The following is a 23,715-nucleotide window of genomic DNA, read 5'->3' on the forward strand; positions in this document are numbered from 1 at the left end:
GGGGAGGTGGCGGGGGGGGGGGGGGGGGGGGGGGGGGGGGGGGGGGGTGGACCTGACCAGGTAGTCACGGAGGGAAAAACGGTCTTTGCGGAAGGCGGAAAGGGGTGGGGAGGGAAATATATCCCTGGTGGTGGGGTCTTTTTGGAGGTGGTTGAAATGTCGGCAGATGATTTGGCTTATGCGGAGGTTTGTAGGGTGGAAGGTGAGCACCAGGGGTATCTGTCCTTGTTACGGTTGGAGGGGTGGGGTCTGAGGGCAGAGGTGCGGGATGTGGACGAGATGCGTTGGAGGGCATTTTTAACCACGTGGGAAGGGAAATTGCGGTCATGCACTTTGGCAGGAAGGTGGAGGAACTGAATATTATGCAAATTGAGAAATACTGCATCAAGCTGCAGCACAAAGGGATTGGGGGTGGCCTCATACGTGAATCACGCAGCTAGCTTACAAGTTCAGGAGGTAACAGAAGTCTAATGGAATGTCGGCTTTTATTTCAACAGTTTGAAATACAAAATAGGAAAGTCGTGCTAAAACTATAATAGTTAGCTGGTCACCTGCTGGAATACTTTAAGACCCTTAAAAAAAATGAAGTAGGAGGCGGCTATTCGGCCCCTCAAATATGTATCATCATTCAACAGGATTATGGTTGCCTTTTCCCCATAACATTAGAGGCCAAATGATGTCAAGAAACTATGCCCAGGACAGTCATACTGGCCTCAAAATATTCAGTTTCTTTTCACAGATGCTGCCAGACCTGGATTTCTCAAATTTATTTCAGATTTCCTCTATCTACAGCATTTTGCTTTTGCAGAAAACAGGAATATCAGCAAGGCATTCAGTCCCTCAGGAGACATTAAAGGACCTAACTGAACTAGACTGTGTGCAGAAGAGATTCACCAGCGTAGTGCTTGACCTGGAAACAACTCAACTATGAAGGGAGGTTAATTAGGAGGAGATTGTTTTCCTTTGAGCAGAGAATCTGGGGGATCGATTGAAGCGTAGAAAACTGAAGACTACAGACAAGAGTAATTAGGGAGAAACATCTCCTGTCAGTCAAGTGGGCAATGATCAAGAGGACAATTTTAAAGCCAAATGAGAGGGGATTTGAGGAAATTTGTGGACATCCGGAACACTGCCTGAAAGGATGGCAGAGGCAGCAAGCATTCAGATATTTAATAATAATTCAGGTTAGCACTTGAAACACCATATCAAACCTAGAGGCCAAGTAAATGGGATTAGAATAGACTGAATAGACAAAATCGGACGCATAGTGGACAACAAAGGAGGTTACCTCAGAACATTGGGACCTTGATCAGATGGGTCAATGGGCTGAGAAATGGCAAATGGAGTTTAATTGAAATAGGTGGCTTTGCATTTTGGCAACAAAATCAGGGCAGGACTTATACACTTAATGGTAAGGTCTTGGGGAGCATTGCTAAATACAGAGACCTTGGAGGGTAGGTTCACAGTTGAAAGTGGAATTGAAGGTACACAGGATAGTGAAGTTGACATTTGATATTTTAACTTTTATTGGTCAGTGCATTGAGTAGAGAAGTTGGGAGGTCATGTCGCACAGGGGCATTGGTTATGCCACTTTAAAATATTGTGTGCAATCCTGGTTTCCCGGCTATAGGAAGGATGTTGTGAAGCTTGAAAGGGCACAGAAAAGATTTGCAAGAATGCTGCCAAGGTTGGAGGGTCTGAGGCTGAATAGGCTGGAACCATTTTCCCTTGAGCGGAGGTTGAAGGGTGACTTATCAGGGTTTATAAAATCATGAAGGGCATGGATAGGGTGAACAACCAAGATCTTTTCCCTAGCATGGGGATTTCCAAAAATAGAGGGCTTAGGTTTAAGGTGAGAGGGTAAAGATTTACAAGGGACATAAGGGGCAACTTTTTCCAGAGATGACCAGTGTCAACGCCAGATTTGGCTCTTCTCAATGTAGCTACTACTGAAACACAAAAACCTAAGAGCTTATTCTCAAACTGTATATGTGCTTAAGATGAACAGAATCTGCTCATCTCAAATTCTTTAGTTTGCGCGCTCAATGAGCTGCTGGAGGAAGTGATAAAGGCTGGTATAATTACAAAATTTAAAAGGCATCTGAATAGGAAGGGTTTTAGAGAGAGATATGGGCCAAATGCTGGCCAATGGACCAAGATTAATTTAGGATATCTGGTCGGCATGGACAGGTTGGACCAAACGGTCTGTTTCCATGCTGTACAACTATGACCGGTGCAGAAACGATGGGCCTCTTGCCATGCTGCAAAAGTTCTAAGTTTGTATTATTTTAAGCATGCCCATTATTTAAGATCAAACAAATCTAATTCAATCACAATGCCATTTTCACATACTATCCTAACTATCTAATAATCTCTGTCTTGAGTATAGTAACCAATAGAGTTTCCAGCTCTCTGGGGTAGAGAATTCCATGGATTCAAAATAGTGTGGGGAAGGAGGAGGAAAGCATGTTTAAATATTTTAGTATATTCAAGATAGGTTGTAAAAATACAAAGCATTGTTGCTTTGTACAGAAAAAATCTTTTTCCTTTATAAATTACTTTAGGCCTTTATTCCAGTCACCCATCCAAATGATCTTTAATCCAAAGGCATTTTGCATATTTAAACCTGTAAATAGTTAAAAATCACATCACCAGGTTATAGTTCAACAGGTTTAATTGGAAGCACACTAGCTTTCGGAGCATCGCTCCTTCATCAGGTGGTAGTGGCTCACTATCACTGATGAAGGAGCGACACTCTGAAAGCTAGTGTGCTTCCAATTAAACCTGTTGGACTATAACCTGATGTGTGATTTTTAACTTTGTACACCCCGGTCCAACACCGGCAGCTCCAAATCCTGTAAATAGTGGTTAGTTTACTGAAGTAGACAATAACTCGGGAAGACAATAGGAAGATAGTATTAACATGTTCAATGATAGTGCTTATAAAACCTCTTTCTGAAAATAGAACATCAATGGTTCAAAAGGGCCAATGAGCTACAAGCCAAAAATTGCTGGTTTGGTTTTATTTGAAGAGAAAAAAAATGTTGGCTCGCTCTGGATTAACACATCATTAAGAATTTGAGATGCACAAATTCTGTTAATTGAGCACATAAACAGCTTTTAGTTTTGTTTCAGTAGTAGCTATGTTGAGAAAATAAATCACTGGTCATCATGTAACAGGATTTCCACTTAAAAGGAATTTTTTGCAACTACATTTTGGGCAACCCTCGTCTTTGAATCATCTTATATTTATACTTTTAAGCTTTGAGAAAGGTTTTCTCAAATGACTGCAGGACACTGGATAGCCACAAGTACAACACAGTAATCTAATCAATGGACTAAAATAACAGCACGGCACGAGTTGTTTGTGATTGTCAGCTGACTCTGAAATCAGATTCTTCCTGGACATTGACCCAGTATTGGTGGTTATATCAAAGTTGCTACTTGACTTAATGTTGTGGTACATTCACCAACACACTTACGCTAATGGACTGTGCATTGCTTTTTGTACATCGCCTAAAATGATGTTGACTGCAAAAGCACTGTACTTTGACTGGCTCCATTAAAACCCCTATTCAATTATCTCCTGCACGCCTCTAATACCAATCTACTTCCTAATTACAGATACACCTGTCAATGTTTTTTTTGGGGGAGGTTGCATTCTATGTTCTAAACCGTCCATAAAACTTGAAAAAGCCTCCTGTGCTCACCTTTTGATTATCTTAAGTTTAACCCTTTTGTTATTGCCATATGAAGTAGTGAAAATAATTTCTCCACCTACATTGTTATAGTATTCACATGAAACAGACAGGGTCCTTTGGTCCAAAAGGTCCATGGCACTGTTTTTGTTTCACATGAGCCTCCTTCTGCTATTTACCATGATTAAATAGCATGAGCTGGTATGATAATTTTGAGCAGGTTTAATCATTTTCTCATCCTCCTTTGTCTTAAGTGGGACAAAATACAATTAGTTCTTCAAAGCACAGAATTATTATTGAGCAGGCAGGGCAATTCAGCCCCATCACCTCTGCACCAACTCTCACGAGCACTGTTACTTCACACTGTTTTCCTGCCTTTACCGCCTAGCTTAAGTTTTTCTTGAAATGAACATTGAATGCAACTTCCAAGCATCAGTCCTGATTATAAATAAGGACAGAGCAAAGCCAGCTCAAGGAGCTGAGTTGCCTAATCATGTTCCTAATTTGTACATTTTGACCCTCACTTGCTGTCGTAAAGAGGAAACACAATGGTATAAGAGTCACAAAACAGACACCCATCTTGTATTTCTTTGAATGAGTTTACCATTGATCGAACTGTCCAATCCATCCAGCTCTAGTGCATTGGTGCTGTTTTCTTTATTCTTGTTGACAAGCGGAACAAAACCATCTTCACAGATTTCCTTCAAAGTGATGAGACAAATTCAAAACATTTCCAATTTGAAATTAAAATCCAAGACATTAAAAATTGGGCATATTCTTAGAAAGGTGCAGCTCAGGGATGCCAGGATCTGGCTCAAAACGGATGGGATGAAGGTTCTCTCGATTGATTAAAACATTGCTACTTCAGTTTAGCTTTAAATGGTTTGGAATCAGTAGAATAAAACAGCAATTTCACTTAGGGCCACAAGGACAATACAAGGTGGGATTTTACTCTGGAGTAGATCATTGCGCATCCAACATCTGGACCTACATAAACCAGTTTAGAAAGTTTTAAAAAGTCACGGTCGTCCTACCAGACGATAGTGCTGTTGTCTCATTAGAAAGCGACAACCAATAATAGTTTAATCTGAGGGTCACCAAACCTCAGGTGAGGGGAGAGGTTAAAGGAGGACAGTCCTTCATGGTAACCTCAGGCAGTGCAGGAATTGAACCAACACTGTTGTCGTCCTTCTTCCATCACAAACCAGCTGATCTGGTAAGCATACAATGAAGTTGGAAAACGTTTAAAAGGAGTCAATGCATATTAGTGTATTAAAAACAAAACAATAGTACACCCTTTAAAACCAACCTCACTGCTAGAAAGGGTGTATTGAAATGTTGTCATTTACATAAAATGTTAAAACATTTCTCCATTCTACCTCAGCAGCATGGAAGTCTTCAACTGCTCTCACCAAAATTTGTCACTTCACCATATTAGCTGGTGACTTTCACGGTTATTCATGGGAATTCACTGGAATAAAACTGACTGCTTTATTGGCCAAAAACAAAGGTTCACCAGGTATGAAGTGAATTCAACTGCCCTAAATCAGTCTTTACAAATGTACATACCTGGTTTTGCAAATTATTTCGATTCAAATACTGACTCCAAGGATCAGGGATCTGCTCATCTGTTCCACTTGATGGTAGCCGAGAATTAAATTTCAGCAAATAGCACCCCTGTGACCCATACCTCTGTTTCATTTCTTCATAAACAGATTCAGCTCTGCAGGGTAAATTAGAATCCAAAGATAATGAGTTAAAGTCAAAGTAATTAAGCAAATAGTGAAATAAAAAATGAAAATGTGAAATCAAGTATTAAACATGTTTAAGTGCAACAATTTCTGAAACTAGAGTCTTAAATCCAGGCAAAGGAAACTAGGAGGTTGAGGCTAGAGGTGGCTAGGACTGGATTGGAAAAAAAAACCATGAAAAGATTTGACAATAGACAGACAATGGCAGGTACTATAACGCCAATAACATATGACTTGGAGATGCCGGTATTGGACTGGGGTGTACGAAGTTAAAAAATCACAACACCACGTTATAGTCCAACAGGTTTAATTGGAAGCACAAGCTTTTGGAGCACTGCTCCTTCATCAGGTGGTTGCAATAACCTGATGAAGGATCAGCGCTCCGAAAGCTAGTGCTTCCAATTAAACCTGTTGGACTATAACCTAGTGTTGTGAGATAACAGATATGCACTCCTTAGGCACAATTATCCAAAAGGAGTAGGGTATTTAATCCCTCAAGGAGAAAGTGAGGACTGCAGATGCTGGAGATCAGAGCTGAAAATGTGTTGCTGGAAAAGCGCAGCAGGTCAGGCAGCATCCAAGGAACAGGAGAATCGACATTTCGGGCATGAGCCTGAAGAAGGGCTCATGCCCGAAACGTCAATTCTCCTGCTCCTTGGATGCTGCCTGGCCTGCTGCGCTTTTCCAGCGACACATTTTCAGTATTTAATCCCTCAAGCCTGGTTCTGATGATGCAGATGTCCAACAGAAATAATTAATTGTGACATTTCCTCCAGAACCTCTCCAACTGAGCTCCTTCAATTAGGAGATCAATTACAATTGGAAATAAGAAATATTTTTCTCATTTATTTTTGAAATGTAAGCTCTTGCACATCTGGTTTAAAGCACTTGATTAGTAACTTGCCAACTTTGTGACCTTACATCTTTCTTCCATTGGAGAAAATACTTTGCTCAGTGTCTTAAAGGTTAGTGCCAGTAATGCTCAACATGCATGGGAAGAGGAGAAAAAAAAGTCAGCCATTTAAACTACCAAGGATAATGGTCCCTGATAGGTAACCCAGCATCACACAAGAATAGACAGTACCTAATGTCTCAAATCTCTTCGATACCAAAAGGTCTCTCAAACCAGCCTATAAAAGTGAAACACCAGATAAGAGTGGGAGAAGCAAAAATTTATTTTCTTAGAATGAGTTACTATACATAAGGGTAGTGTGCTGCGTGTTTCTAACTGTGAAGCATTTATTTTTTAAAAATACAAGAACTGCCAACAGGCAAGCATTCTTTCAAGAATCTTCCAGTACCACATCACAATGAAACCAAATGCAGGTAGACAACCTTTTATCTGAAATCCGAAGGCTTTTTGTTATTTTTTTTCTCTCATTAACAAGGTTGTTTGGCGTACAAACAGTTAATCCAGCTCCACGCCCACTTGATGCATGTCACTCAGATGCAAGGTGTGGGGGGCGTGGCCCAGCACTGGCAGGCCTCAATTCTGTTTCAGGGCCCTCAGGACACACTCAGTGTATCTACTGTTTGGTAAGATTTTTAAAAATTTCACCAAACTGTCACTTATTCTGAAATTTGAAAAATTCTGAATTCCGAAAACCAGCTGGTCCCGAGCATTTTGGATAAAAGATTGTGCATCTGTATACACACTTTTCACTATTGACCCACTGCTATTAGTACCATTTCAATGGGGAAAGGGAACCAATACAGAAAGGCTGAGCACAGATATTTTCTAACTATCCTTACTGACGGGGCTGTGCTTTAACTGTTGAAAATGATCTTTGCAGTTAGAGCTTTAAGAAACTATTGTACTAAGAATTGTTCTATCAAAATGGTCTGATATTGTCTTTTCTGCCATTTGAGCACTGGGTGCAATTTTCTCAGTGTATATAGCCCATTCCAGATGTAGACCACATTTCAGATAAGGCAATTAAATGTAAACTGACTCCAACTACTACTTTGTTTGAAGATGTACTACCAGAATCTAGCATTCGAAGGCAACTTTTAATATTTTAAATGCTGACCCAAGATCATATATAACAAAACTTACCTTTGCTCCTCCCCTTCACTAACATCATGTAACAAAACATAATATTTTAGCGTATTTGGAATGAACCACTTTGGGTAGGAGTAGTCACTGCTGTGTTGAATACGATGTTGCTCTTGTGATAATTTCAAAAACTGGTCCACTGGGTCAGAGTCCCTCGATGAGGCTACAAGCATGCCTTAAAGAACATTAAGGAAAACACAAACAATTTCAGCCCAATTTCCTGAATGCAACGAACTAATGAACCACCTTGACTTAACTCTTGGGGAAAAACATGGAATTAATATTTGATCATTCAAGACCACCAATTCTTCTCTGAAACAAGATTTGTATCTTGAGCTTGGAAATTTGTCCCTCAGCCTTTCTGCAGTGACAATGTAGTCATGCCATATTTACAATAAAGTAAAGCTTGCATCACATGAAAGAAAGGTCTTATTCCACTCTGTATTTTGTAGGTCTTAGCATCCCAAGTAGAGGGAATTACTTCAGCCAACATGCAAGTCTCGCATGAAGGAGGAAGCTAATGAATTCACCCCAAAGTCTGAGCATCACAGCAGACAGATTTCTTCAAGAGATTTGCCATCAGCAATAGTTGAAATCCACTACTCATGATTAATTGAGAACATTAAGTGTTCAAGTCTCACACCAGTGACTTGAGCATCAAATCTAGACTGACAGTTGTGCTGCACTTAAAACTGCATTTAAAAAGGATGAAAACAACTTTATTATTTTAAACAGCAGAGAGGTCTCTTTGATATTCTGGCCAATATGTATCCTCACCCAACATCACAGTTGAGGAAATTTGGACATCACACGCTGCTTGTGGGAGGTTGCAGCACACAGTGGCTGTTGCATATACTACTGTCCTTGATCATAAGTATCCCACATTTTAGGATACGGAGTTAGTGGAAGATGGTATATACAGTAAATGCTGTTGTCCCTTTGACTTAGATCAAAATGTCAGTGATTACATACAATGTGTAATTTGAGTTCAATGTACATCAATGACTGTTCCATGCACATCAAAGTGGCTAAATGACACCACCAGTCGATATACATTTAAATCAAATTAAACCTCTGGGCATGTCAATATCCAACTTGTCTCATTTAAACAATTATACCAGATATTTTTTAAAAATTCATTCATAGAGTTTGAGTAACACTGGCTGGGCCAGCATTTGTTGCCCATCCCTTTCCAGAAGAAAATACCAAATCTAAAAATTGTCTGGCTAAAATTATTTTACAGAAACATTATTTGAACATTTATGCCAAATTAATTCTTGCAATACTATTTCTTAAAATTGACTAAGTATATGAATTAAAGCCAGATCTTAACTTCTTCCCCACCCCCCGACCCATTCCAAAAACAAGAATCCTTCCATATGAACTGCAAAAATGCACTAAAATAAGCTGAAACAAAATGTTGAAGTAAAACTTCTGTTCAGACATCTTTAAACAGTTTCACAACCGTTTTACCTTAATCGCACAATAATTTGGAATGATCACAGAAATTAAGCTCAGGTTTTAAGACAAATTAAGTCATTTGAATAAGCCATTAAGTATCAACTAGCTATGCCAGAGATTCAGTGCACCTGAAAACTTTTATTAATTGAGATGTGAGCATCACGACAAATGCTGGCATCATTAATGGCCTTTGGGTGGTGATGGGTATGCTGCCTTCTGCATAATTGAGTGACTTGCTGGACATTTCAAAACGACAGCCAAGAGTCAAACACATTGCTGCAAGTCTGAAGCACATGAGCCAGATTTAGTACATTTCCTTCCCAGAAGTGCATCAGATGGGTTTTAATAATAATTTGGCAATTTCATACTTGAATCCTTGACCTAATGACTGCAGCAAGTGAATCAACATTGAGTTAAAAGTAGATACCTATTGAGAATATCCAAGTTGAAAATTAAAAGTTTGAACCATTTAACTTTTTTTTTTAAAAAAACGAGTGAGGGAGAGTTACTTTTAAGCAGAGCAGGAACAAACACCTGAGTTGCAGTCAAGACCCTAAAACATTATCAATAGGAACAGGAATAGGCCACTTGGCCCATCAAGCCTGTTCCATCATCCAATGCGATCATGGCTGATCCAAACATGTCCTCTTTCCTGCCCTTTCCCCGTCACCCTTAATTCAGGCCAGAGTAGCATTCCCCTTATTTTGAAATGGTGTCTCATTATTCCACACTCACTAACTAGGTGTAACATTAGATTAGATTACTTCGTGTGGAAACAGGCCCTTTGGCCCAACAAGTCCACACCAACCCACCGAAGCGCAACCCACCCAGACCCATTCCCCTAAATTTACCCCTTCACCTAACACTACGGGCAATTTAGCATGGCCAATTCACTTAACTTGCACCTTTTTGGACCGAGGGGGGGAAACCGGAACACCCGGAGGAAACCCACGCAGACACTGGGAGAATGTACAAACTTCACACAGACAGTCGCCTGAGGTGGGAATTGAACCCGGGTCTCTGACGCTGTGAGGCAGCAGTGCTAACCACTGTGCCAACCATTTTTTTTTTTTAAAAAAGTAACAAACGTACATCTTAATTACATTTAGCCTGTTTATTTTGTCGTTTCAGTAAGATTCATTTTTTTGAAACTTGAGAGAATATAGACCAGTTTTGCCCAATCTCTCCACATGGTTCAGTCCCACCATCCAGGGCCAGGTCTGGTGAACCTCTGTTGCACTCCCTTAAATGGCTCTTTCCGAGATAAGGAAACCAAAAGAGCACACTACTCCAGGTGCAGTCTAACCAGCATCTGAACTGAAGCAAGATCTCATACTCCGGTTTTCAAATTTGCTTGCAACAAAGGACAACATTCCATCAGCCTTGCTGCACCCGAATGCTAACCTTCAGCGACTTATCAGCAAGGTCCATTCACATTCTCTTTAGCCATACAAACAGCTTCTGATCCTGCAGTGAGCTTCCAACCATCAGTGCCATTGATGAGATTGTCTACTTGCAATTCTGCAACATCTTCCAATTCCTCCCTACTCATCTGCTCGAGATCCTCACCATGTCATTGTTACCTGTAGACCTGATTATTCCAATGCTTGCCATTCCCACCGGTCATAAACTTGTGCTCAGCCACAACTTGGGTTCCATTACTTACCCTGACTCATGTAACACCCACTCATCTATCACCAGGCCTTCCCTCATGTACATTAGCTTCCAGTTCAATAACATCTCAATGTTAGACTTCACCCAGATGCATGTCACCTCCTTTAGTTCTATAACTTGACAGACTGCTGCGCCTTCCAATATTGGCTTCAACTGTGTTCCAGAATTGAAGTGCTCTGCCGGAAGCAGCTAAGCTTTCACTTAAACAGACCCAAAGCTCCAGAACCCCCGCCTAAATCACTCCTTGACTTTTTCATCCTTTACATAGTAAGACATAGGATGAGAGATTTATCTATATTTTGAAATTTATTTTTGAAAGCTTGGATCTTGAAATTTTGAATCAGTGACATATAAAGGGGTTTAATGATTGACTTGTATTTTTACAGTCATGGCAATTTACTTTGAAACAGTTTGAGAGAAGCAAGATCTAATGGATTTCTGTGCGCATTGGGAGAGTTTACAAGCAAATCAAGTACTAGCAAAGTACATTAAGTTTTCTGATAGAAGATTCTAGATTTCAAGAAAAGTGGGAGGAAATATTCACAGCTGGGATAGAAATTTCTCAGTTTCAGTTTGAAGGTTCTACGAAGTTCTCAACTGAAGATAGACATGTTAAACAATTGTGTCTGAGAAAGTAGAGGATAGCTTGATTTGTTGTGGTTCTGTTCGCCGAGTTGGGAATTTGTGTTGCAGACGTTTCGTCCCCTGTCTGGGTGGATCACTCATCCACAGATTCAATCAATAAGCACCATCGATCTGGACCCAATGTACTGGCCATTGCAACGGACAGCTAGAACTGACAAACGGAGGCAACAGATTCAAACCACTACAAATGCCAGAGGAAAGATCACAGAAGCGCTTCACAGGAGGCTCCCAAGCACTGAGGATGTCACCCAGACAGGGGACGAAACGTCTGCAACACAAATTCCCAGCTCGGCGAACAGAACCACAACAACGAGCACCCGAGCTACAAATCTTCTCTCAAACTTTGATAGTTTGATTTATTTTAAAAAATTATCTTGGCTTAAGGGGTTCAGTAACAGCTCCAGACCAGAAGTGTTCAGGTTAAAACTCCACAGGGATTATTTGAAGCTGACAAAATTTAAGCTTTGAGATTATAAAAAAGGAGACGCGCTCCATTAAGCTTTCTCTAAAACACTACGAATTGGATTTATGGAATTGTATTTTTACTGTGCACTTCAAAGCTATTAAAATTTAATGTAGTTTGGCTTATTCTATTGTCATTTCATTTGCTTGAACCACATGTAAAATGTTGCATATTTGTTTTAATGAGAGAGCAATTAGTTAAAAATCAAAAGAAATCCATCAAGCCAGATTTCACTTTGGGATCTGACTTTTCCAGTATCATACCGCTTCCTCTGATCAAACCTTTGACCAAACAACACCTGACACACTGAGGTGGCTTAGTGCAAAATTTAGTTTGTTAAATGCTTATGAAGTGTCTTTGGGAATCTGACTAGGTTAAAGATGGCAGATAGAAACAATTTATCTTCGTGCAAAATGTGCTACCCTTTTATTGATTACTCTCAATGATACCAACATACACGAGGAAGGAAGGAAGGGGAGGCAATTCAGCCTGAAAAGCTTATTCAAGCCTTCAATAATGATTGAGCTGACTGCAACCTCAAATCCTCCTATCCTGAGAAGCTTTGTTTAAAAATTCCCTCTGCCTGAAAAAATATTCAGACTTTGCTTCCCACCACCTTTTCAGGAAGAGAGTATCAGAGATAACTGATCTTCAAAAGAAATAATTAGTCCAATTGGTTTTAACTGGGTAACCATTGATTTTTGGCCAGTTCTGGATTCTCCCATAAGAGAAAACACCCTTTCCACATCTACCCACTGATTCAGGATTTTATACATCTCAAATGTTACATGGATACATCTACCCTTCATGTTTTTTTTAAGATTACTTAGTGTGGAAACAGGCCCTTCGGCCCAACAAGTCCACACCGACCCGCCGAAGCCCAACCCACCTATACCCCTTCACCTAACACTACAGGCAATTTAGTATAGCCAATTCACCTGACCTGCACATCTTTGGACTGTGGGAGGAAACCCACACAGACACGGGGAGAATGTGCAAACTCCACACATTCAGTCGCCTGAATTGAACCTGGGTCTCTGGTGCTGTGAGGCACTGCTAACCACTGTGTCACCCACAAATTTTTCCAACCCGCCGAAGCGCAACCCACCCATACCCCTACATTTACCCCTTCACCTAACACTACGGGCAATTTAGCACGGCCAATTCACCTGACCTACACATCTTTGGACTGTGGGAGGAAACCTGGGCACCTGGAGAAAACCCACGCAGACACGGGGAGAATGTGCAAACTCCACACAGTCACTTGTGCAATAAAACCTCTAGTATCCTCTATTTGTAGCAACAATGTATTTTACCTTGTAGAAATATGCATATCCAACCCATTTATAATCCAGAAAAAGGATACATGCCAAATAGTGGTGTAGAAACTCGTGATCGGAGGGAGACATGGATTGAAAGAAGCATTCTCTGTAGGCCTCAAACCAGGGAGTGGTAGCTAGAAGAGTACAGAAATTAAGAAAAGACATCCATGAATAAAAATTAACCATTTTAAACATGTTGACAAAAAAGGATAACCACTAGGAAATATACTTCACAATTTGTGGCAACAAGCTGAAGTATTATGTTCTATCACTCATTCCTATATAGGAAAAGTATTAATAGTTTCTTCACAGGTGAAGACACTTATCTTGTGCTCCATAAAACACAGAGGTGGGGCTCCTGTGATGTAGAGGTAGAGTTCCCTACCCCTGGACCAAGAGGCCCAGTTTCAAGTCCTACCTGCTCCAGGGGTGCTATAACACTGAATTGGTTGATTAGAAAAAAAAAGCTTAAATTTAAAAAAACCAAACACATAAGTGCTTACAAAGAACTTAAAGCCTTTATCCCAAGGAGTGAAGCTTAAATAATTATTCACTCAAACCAAAAATGATCAGTTAAATGTATCTGAAAATGGAGGCGAAACTGGTTAACGCAACAAGCCTTTTTAATATGTTTAAACTGTCCAAAGTGCTTCAAAATGTTTTTGGACAAAATTTAAGATGTAGCCAAAAGCCCAAAGATTTTAGATTTTAAAGGAACCTCTTAAAGAGCAACAAGACCAATGGGTTTAGGAAGCGAATTCCTTAACTTGGAGGCCAAGGTAAGGCTAAAGAAAGGGTGAACGAAATGAGGGAAGCACGAGAAGCAAAAGGTTGATTAGAGTCTGAATGCTGGGATGGTTATAGAGCTACACACATTGGGATCAATGTTCCCTTTAAGCAGCATGGTCACTCAGGCTCTGTACACATTTGCAGTTTCAGAAGCGATTGCTCAGATGTCCATGAAGTAGCAGGAAATATTAGAGCAAACGCAGGTTGGGAGATTTCCTATGAAAATAAAACCTGAACTTAGCAACATACTGTATACTTCTAATAATTATACAATCAGTGAAAATAATTCAGACAGGTATTCCAATGCTGTCGGCCCCATTAAGACAAAAAAAATTATACTATTATTTCAATACATAGCATAATTCCAATATTTTGTCCTCTCGTTTCTCCGAGACTTGTACATCTTGCAAGAAATACAGAATTTGATTATAGTACAATTAGCACCATAAACAGTCAAGACAAGGTTCTTTAACAAGACTTTTTAAAAATCATAGTTGTCATGTCACTAAATCAGGACACTAATATAGTAATATTGTTTGGAGCATGCTTATAGTGGTACAGTTCCACAAATGAGGCAACCTCAAGTCATCCATAATTAACACAAGGGTCTCAGTAGCAAAGTGCTGGCAAGCTAATCAGAGCATCATAGGTCCTTTTTGTGTTTAGTTTAAATATAACATTGATAGATTTTTACCAATGAGTAAGATGCAGTGAAGAGGAATTAGAAGAAATAGGATTGCACCTCCCACAACAGGTGACAAACCCACATAGTTCCAATATTGCACAAATAAATTCACAAAAGGTCTGACTGCAAACTGTAAACACTGGGTTCCTCATTTTATCTAATTTGAGAATTCCTATCATTTGCTACTGTTGGCCCTTAGCACCATACGCCAGCGTTCATGTAGTACTTACTGCCTGATGAGATGAGCCAGACAGATCTGTTTAATCTAGAAGGAGCTTGAATGTTTCTGCCCAGCAGAGCTCACTGCGTGTGAACTCCCAGTCATTTATGTTGCAGACATTGAAATCCTAGTCTTTCAGCATTTCAAGTGATTTTGACTCCTTTGTAAACTTGGGGCAAGAATCCATTCTTGCGTTCAACCCATTTACATTCCATTGAAGTGTACAAACAATGCTTCTCTCCAGTGCCAGATCAGGCCCTCACTTCAGATGCATTTACAAAGCTTTATAGCACATTAGATTAGATTACTTACTTACAGTGTGGAAACAGGCCCTTCGGCCCAACAAGTCCACACCACTCCGCCAAAGCGCAACCCACCCATACCCCTACATCTACCCCTTACCTAACACTACGGGCAATTTAGCGTGGCCAATTCACCTGACCTGCACATCTTTGGACTGTGGGAGGAAACCGGAGCACCCGGAGGAAACCCACACAGACACGGGGAGAATGTGCAAACTCCACACAGACAGTCACCTGAGGCAGGAATTGAACCCGGGTTTCTGGCGCTGTGAGGCAGCAGTGCTAACCACTGAGCCACCGTGCCGCCCACTAAGGGAACTAAGGGAGATGGGTGTTTGATTTTCAATTCGGTGTTTCAAACATTTCAAAAATGGATAAAGACAATATCGCAAAGAAATCACATGACTTAGATTAAGTAACTGGATAAGCTACTAAATTGAACTTTTACAACATTGGATAAAAAAGGTTGCATGAGGGGCCACAAGATTCAGTTGAACAAAAAGATCCAAACCTACAGCTGTGCTGTTCAGCAAACTCAGCAATCAAAGTAGCTCAAAAAAAAAAGCTCTGAATTTCTTCTTGGAGTTCATTGAGAAAAGAACTGTCTATCAGGGAAAGATAGTGATGACAAGAATCACATCCGGTGGTTGTAGATTCCTCGATGGGCAACACTTGCAACCTCATCAGTTGACTAAGACATTGAAAGTGAAGACAGAAGTGATGCTGAAGGACATTGCTAGGAAATGTATTAAATCATTCTCTTTGCTGTTTACAAGATCTTACAGAGCTTATTGTACCTGTTCATTTGTTTTTCTTGGTACCCAAATAAAGTCATACAGCTCAGAAACAGGTCCTTTTATCCAAGCAGTCCATGCTGAACATAATCCCAAACTAAACTACTCCTGCCTGCTGCTAGCTTGTATCCCTCCAAAATGTTTCCTAATTATTTTCCTACCCAAATGTCTTTTAAAATGTTGTAATTGTACCCATATCTAACACTTACTCATGAAAAGGTTCATTCCACACGCAAACTACCCTCTAAACAAAACATTTGCCTCGTTAAAAGGATCTTTAAAATCTCTCTCCTCTCACCTTAAAAATGTGTCCTCTAGTCTTTAAAATCCCCCATCCCAGGGAAAAGACAACTACCCTTAACTACCTTTAATCTCTCATTATTTTATAAACTTCTATCAGGTCGTCTCAACCTCCTAAGCTCCAATGAAAAAGTCCCAGCTTTTCTTTAAGACTTAAGCCTTCTATACTTGGCAACGTCCTGGTATAATCTTGTCTGAACCTTCTCCAGCTTCATAATATCCTTCCTATAACTGGGCAACCATCCTGTACAACCTCAGCATGACTTCCTGACTTCTATACTCAAAAGGACTGAGCAATGAAGGCAAGTGTGTCAAACGCCTTTTTAACTACCTTGTCTATACGTGATGCAAACTTTAAAGAATTATGTACCTGCACCCAGAGGTCCCTCTGTTCGACCACTACCCAAGGCCCTATCATTAACTGTATGAAGCCCTAACCTGGTTTGTTGTACCAAAATGCAATAGCTCACACTTATCCAGATTGAGTTCTGTCTGCCATTTTTCAGCCTATTCACCCAATTGATCAAGATCCCTTTGGAATCTTAGAAAACCTTCTTCACAGTCTACTGTGCCACCAATTTTGGTGTCACCAACAAACTTCAAAACACTGCAATTCACATCCCTTGTCATCACTCTGCAAGAAACAATTTTATATGAAAGGGAATTTTACATTTTAAATAACATACATGTTGTTCAATACAAAATCAAAAAAATAACTGTCACCACTGAATGAGTCAGAGCATAAAATAGCATTCAGTGACTTCATTTTTCAGTCTCAACATTGCATGAATAATAAGCAATGTGATATTTCAGAGTACATGAACCACGTCAGTTGCTATAGTCACAGTGCTCCTTTAACTTGTTTTTGACATGGAGTACTTAGCTATTTTGTATTGGATAACTCTCATTTGGAGAACGCCGTTCAAACAGGAAGTCATGATTTGGCATGGTCTAACTAATCACCAGAAAAACAAAAATTCTCTTCAGACTCTCAAACTTGCAAGGTCCTCAGGAAACAAATTTCATATCCAAGTAAATTCCTGGATTGACTAGATTTGTACAAATACTCCAGAATTACACCCATCAACTTCTGGAAGTAATATTTCCCAGTCTATTACGTCAAAAGGGAATGTTGACAGCATAATTACATTGGTCTGGATTTTGCCATTAGCATTGAAATGTGCTTGCTGCTGACTTTAAAAGCAAGTTGTCACAAACATGTAGACATGTGTGTTGCATTTTCCTTTGTCCATCAGGAAATTAAAAACCTGGCACCAAGTCAGTGATGTCCAGGCATCCAGTAACAGGGTTGTGAGCAACTCACCACAAAGTACACACAAAGAAACCAAGTAGTTACAAGGACAGCAAGGATCTATCATATCTAGTTTTGGATTTCAGACAAGGGAATAAATTGCTGATTGGATTATGCAAAAGAAATATAAATTTTTATACTAAGTGTAATGTTATGATCTCAGCTGATAGGACTGGATGAGAGAGACCTGGCTGGATAGACCAAAAAACTTTTGTTTTCTGCGGAGATCAGTCACTGAACAGTTACAAGATGCCAACATACTTTTCCAAAATTTAAATGTTGATTACACAAAACATGTAAATGTTGATGACACAATAAAACTATTTGAAACAGTCTTCCTACAAATATCACAATGATTCAATCCTTTTGCCACAACATTACAGACTACCAAACCTGAATCTTCCCTCCATGATGAAGCTTTCAACTTTCGACATCGCTATAACCTACTTCTTCACTGCATATGTCTGCATCCTCCCCCCAAACCCCGACACCACCCCAATGCTTTTGCTTTTTAATGTCTCTTTTGCAAACTCTTAAGCTAACTCAGCTTAAGTACTACTTATGTTCTTTAAATTCAACTCAAAAAACTTTTAGGAGCTCTTCCACTCAGACACTTAAAAAGTCTTGTTTCTGGATTTCTAAATAACAACTTCAGCATTCTTCTCCTGGAGAGCCTCAAGGCTTGGCGTGGTCATAACAGTCCTTCTATCATCAAGGATCCTTCTCTTTGACAGATACGGTTTATGTCTGAATGAACTCACTACCAGTCTCCTTTCCCTCTGGGTTAGGAAACACAAGTCACAAACACTGTAGTGATTCTCTTCCTAGATAGTATGCTATCCATTTAGCTGAAATAATAATGATTTATTGAAAACGTTACAATTTTTTAAACTGACATCCAAAATGACTTCGACATTTATTCTTAAAAACAAATTCACAAACCTAAAACTAAAACCCATTGTAGCTCCACTTTAGAACCCAAACTCTTAGCCAATAGAGTAATCATCAAAAACATTTCGATTATGATGTCTTATGATTTATTTATTCATTTTGTGGGATGTAGGCATCGCTGACTGACTTGTGTTTATTGCCCATCCCCAGTTGCCCTTGAGAAGGTGGCAGTGGAACCTTCTGGAACCGCTGCAGTCCACTTGCTGTCTATGAGGGAGGGAATTCCAGGATTTTGACAACGCTGAGGGATATCTACTGCCCGTGCTGCTAGATGAAAATAGTCGAGGGTTTGGAAGGTGCTGTCTGAGAATCTTTGAATTTCTGCAGTGCACCTTGTAGATAGTACACAGTGCTGCAACTGAGCGTCAGTGGAGGGAATGGATGCTTTTGGGTGTAGTGCCAATCAAACAGGCTGCTTTGACCTGGATAGGGTAAAGCTTCCTGAGCGTTTTTGGGGCTGCATTCATCCAGGCAAATGAGAATTATTCCATCACACTCCTGATTTGTGCCTTATAGATGGTGGACAGGTTCAGGAGTCAGGAGGAGAGTTACTCACCGCAGTATTCCTATCCTCTGACCTGCTCTTGTAGCCACTATTTTTGACATTCAACAAATAAAATATGAACATTTCTTGGCCAAAGGGGATACTTCATAATTACTATGAACTTTGCAGGATTTTGTACATCAGTGAGACAGTAACATAGCAATGTCACTGGTCTCATACCAAGAGTCCGAGGGTAATTCCAACATAGCAGCTGGAGGAGTTTAAATTTTAATACATTGCGAATAGAAAATTAGTCTCATTAAGGATGACCATGAAACTATAAATCAGTTGTGGTATAAAGAGTGCAACTTTAACAAATTTTACAGTGAGATTAACAGCTCTCATCAACTTAGATTTCTCATTCATTGCAGGAGACCCATGTTTAATTTGCATCTGCTCCAGAAGAGCATAATAACAACTCTGAAGAGGTATATTAGAAAATTTGGAGTTCTTACATGCAGAAATACAAGGTTGTGTTAGTTTAACGGAAAAATAGTGAAGACTGATAACTTCGCCATTAAAACCACTGCAAAATATAGCCCACCGCTCCAATGTGGACAGCTTGCCCCTTGGTTCCAAGATGGTAATGGGGTGGCAGGACCTTGCCCGGGGCTCACCCGCTCCTGCACACTTACTTCCCTTTTAACTTCAGCTCTGTTTCTAGTCCTTTCATTTTTCTGCTCCTTGGCAGGTCAGTTGGCAGTATCAGCATGGCAGTGACGGCGGATATGCGGAGAGGCGGCTGCCTCCTGGCGGGTGGACACGACACATCCCTGCAAGGTGAGGCAGCAGCAGCAGCAAGGTCATCTTCCTGGTGTTCAAGGCTGGCAGCAGTGACAAGGCTCCTGCAGCGATCAGAGACAGCAGCGCCAACAGTGGACTCAAGAAAGCAGCGTCAGCCAGATGGAGGGGGGATTGTAGCACAGTGTTGCTAGTGGGCTGACTCAGGTCTCTTGGCAGAGGTGGTAGACCAAGGGTAGACCCTGTTTCAATTTATCTGTTCACTTTAATTTTAAGCTATTATTTAATGTAAAATGCAAGTGACAATAAATCAAAGTTTTTGAACACCAAATTCTCTCATTTGTACAGAGAATCTTATTAGCAACTTACTTTAGTAGTTTTCTTCAATTTCTAATCAAAGTAATTTTACTAAAAATAAAGTTTTTCTTTGTAATCAAGCATTCGATTAACTACTTGGTTACCATGTCCATCAGTATCTTTCCAAGCCTATCCCCAACCTGGTTACACTTCCAGTGTTTTATTGAAATTCTTTGTGAAAGAGGTTAGAGACAGTCTAGCTCTGATGGCATTAGCTTAATGATTACAAGACTCTGATTGGGAGATTTTTCAGGATTTTCATTCTCAAGGCCAAGCCTTGGCAGTCTTCTGCAAAAAAAGATATCCATAGAATTCTTGGCCCTTGGAAGGAAATCTCCCTCATCTTGTCATAAACAGACAGGCCCTTATTCTGAGGCAATGTCCTCTTGCCCTGGATTTTGAGGAAACAACTACTCCATATCTCCCTGTCAAGCCCCAAGAGTCATCCATTTCCAATTATGTCACCTCTCATTCTTCTAAACTCCAGGGTATACAGGTCCAACCTCTCCTCATAAGACAGCCCCTCCATAACTGGGACTAACCAAGTGAATCTTCTCTGGACTGAATTCAATAATAGCATATTTCCTTTGGGAAGAAGATCAAAATTGTTCACAATTTTCCAGGTGTGGCCTGACTAATCCTTCACATTTAAAAAGACTTTGTTATTTTGTAGTTCATTCAATTCCAAATAAAAGCTCAACAGTCCATTTTCCCTCCAATTACTAAATCTGGATGCTAACCTTTTATGATTCAAGGATCATAAAAATCCCTTTGTGCTGTTGCTTTCTGCGGTCAACTTAACTAATATGGAGCTTGACAATTCTTCCTGTCAAAGCACATAACCTAATTTTTCCCACTCTCACTGTCTATACCCCTTTTGACTGTACCTTCCCTATGATTTGCCCTTCCACATATTTTTTGTCATCTGTAAACTTGGCAAGAGTATATTTACATTTTCACCCATCTGGTTCACTAATGTCCTTCAGGGAAGGAAACCGGCCATCCTTACCTGCTCTGACCTACATGCAACTCCAGGCCCACAGCAACGTGGTGGACTCTCAACTGCCCTCTGAAATGGCAGAGCAAGCCACTCAGTTGTATCAATCGCTAGAAAGTCACAAAGAAATGAAACCGGACGGGCCACTCGGCATCGACCTTGGAACCAGAAAAGACAACGGTAAAAACAGAAACAGTCCTGTCGACCATGCAAAGTCCTTCTTACCAACATCTGGGGGCGAGTGCCGAAATTGAGAGAGCTGTCTCACAGACTAGTCAAGCAACAGCCTGACAATCATTGTTACAGAATCATACCTTACAGATAACACCCCAGATGCCACCATTACCATCCCTAGATATACCCTGTCCCACCAGCAGGACAGACCCAGCTGAGGTGGCGACACAGTGGGATACAGTCAGGAGGGAGTTGCCCTGGGAGTCCTTGACATCGACTCCAGACCCCATGAAGTCTCATGGCTTCATGTTAAAACTCAGGCAAGGAAACCTCTTATTGGTTACCATGTACCGTTTTCCTTCCACAACAAAGTGCGAGGTGATTCACTTTGATAGGAGTAACAAGAATGCAGAGTACTGGGCTAAAAGGCAAGATCTTGGCAGTGTAGATGAGCAGAGAGATATCGGTGTCCAGGTACATAGATTCTTGAAAGTTGCCACCAAAGTTGATAGGTTTGTTAAGGCGGCATACAGTGTGTTAGCTTTTATTGGTAGAAGGATAGAGTTTCAGAACCATAAGGTCATGCTGCAGCCGTACAAAAGTCTGGTGCGGCCACATTTGGAGTATTGCATACAGTTCTGGTCCCTGCATTATAGGAATGATGTGGAAGCTTTGGAAAGGGTTCAGAGGAGATTTACAAGGATTTCACCTGGAATGGAGGAAAGGTCTTACTAGGAAAGGGCGAGGGACTGGAGGCTGTTTTTGTGAGAGAGAAGGAGGTCGAGAGGCGACTTAATTGAGATATGTAAGATAATCAGAGGGTTAGATAGGTTGGACAGTGAGAGTCATTTTCCTCCGATGGCAATGGCTAGCACGAGGGGACATAGCTTTAAATTGAGGGGTGATAGATATAGGACAGATGTCAGAGGTAGTTTCATTACTCAGTAGTAGGGGCATGGAATGCACTGCCTGCAATAGTAGTAGACGTGCCAACTTTAAGGGCATTTAAATGATCATTGGATAGGGATATGATACGAGTGGAATAGTGTAGGTTAGATGGGCTTCAGATCATTGCACCAACCTGTGAAACCATCAAGGGCCAAAGGGCCTGCACTGCGCTGTAGCATTCTATGTTCAACTGTTGAACCAGTACTCCATGTTGAGAAACACTTGGAGGAAGCATTGAGGGTGGCAAGGCCGCAAAATGTACTCTGGGAGGGGGACTGCAACGTCCACTACCAAAAGTGGCTCGACAGCAGCATTACTGATCGAGCTGGTTGGGTCCTAAAGGACATAACTGCTAGACTGGGTCTGCAGCAGATGGTGAAAGAACCAAGAGGATAAGAGTCTGCAGCAGATGGTGAAAGAACCAAGAGGATAAGACATACTTGACCTCATCCTTACCAATCTGTCAGCTGTAGAAGCATCTGTCCATGACAGTATAGGTAAAATTGACCACTGCAGTGTCCTTGTGGAGAAGTCGTCCTGCCTTCATGTTGAGAATAACCTCCATCATGTTGTGTGGCACTACCACTATGCTAAATAGGAAAGACTTCAAACCGATCTAGCAGCTCAAGACTGGACATCCATGAGATAAGGCTGATACATTTGCATCAATCAAAAGTGCCAAGTGGATGATCCATCTCAGATTCCTCCAGTGGTCCCCAGCATCACAGATTATCAGTCTTCAGCCAATTCAATTCACTCCACGAGATATCAAGAAATGGCTGGAGGCACTAGATACTGCAAACTCAATGGGCCCTGATAACATTCCAGCAATAGTACTGAAAACGTGCTCCAGAACTTGCCACTCCCCTAGACAAACTCTTCCAGTGTAGTTACAACACGTGGAAAATTGCCCAGGTGTGTCCTGTACACAGAAAGCAGAACAAATCCAACCTGGCCAATTACCACCCAGCCTACTCTCCATCAGTAAAGTGATGGAAGGTGTCATCAACAGTGCTATCAAGCAGCACCTGCTCAGCAACAACCTGCTCAGTGACGCCCTGTTTGGGTTTTGCCAGGATCACTCAGCTCCTGACCTCATTACAGTCTTGGTCCAAACATGAACAAAAGAACTTCATTCCAGAAATGAGGTGAGTGTGACAGCCCTTGACACCAAGGCCACATTTGACCAAATATGGCATCAAGGAGCCTTGGCAAAACTAGAACCAATGGGTGTCAGGGGGCAAACACACCACTGGTTAGAGTCATACCTGACACAAAGCAAGATGGCTGTGGTTGTGAAGGGTCAATCATCTCATCTCCAGGACATCTCTGCAAGAGTGCCTCAGGTAGTGTCCTAGGCCCAACAATTGTCAGCTGCTTCATCAATGACCTTCCCTCTGTCTCAAGGTCAGAAGTGGGAATGTTCGCTGATGATTGCACAGTGTTCAGCACCATTTGTGACTCCTCAGATACTGAAGCAGTCCGTGATTAAATGCAAGATCTGGACAATATACAGGCTTGGGCCAACAAG

General features: G+C 40.9%; 1 protein-coding gene across 2 annotated transcripts in view; it reads right to left on the bottom strand.

Annotated features, from left to right (window-relative positions):
• trappc8 (trafficking protein particle complex subunit 8) overlaps nucleotides 1-23,715 on the bottom strand; it is a 149,252-nt gene that overhangs the window by 87,060 nt on the left and 38,477 nt on the right. For both annotated transcript variants that reach the window (XM_043687640.1, XM_043687639.1), the window contains 4 exons: nucleotides 13,115-13,204; nucleotides 7,506-7,680; nucleotides 5,268-5,421; nucleotides 4,303-4,399 (listed from right to left, as the gene is read on the bottom strand). In XM_043687640.1, coding sequence (XP_043543575.1) covers nucleotides 4,303-4,399; nucleotides 5,268-5,421; nucleotides 7,506-7,680; nucleotides 13,115-13,204 — 516 coding nt within the window. The remainder of the gene's footprint in view (nucleotides 1-4,302; nucleotides 4,400-5,267; nucleotides 5,422-7,505; nucleotides 7,681-13,114; nucleotides 13,205-23,715) is intronic.

Source organism: Chiloscyllium plagiosum, chromosome 4 (assembly GCF_004010195.1).
Source record: "Chiloscyllium plagiosum isolate BGI_BamShark_2017 chromosome 4, ASM401019v2, whole genome shotgun sequence".
NCBI lineage: Eukaryota > Metazoa > Chordata > Chondrichthyes > Orectolobiformes > Hemiscylliidae > Chiloscyllium > Chiloscyllium plagiosum.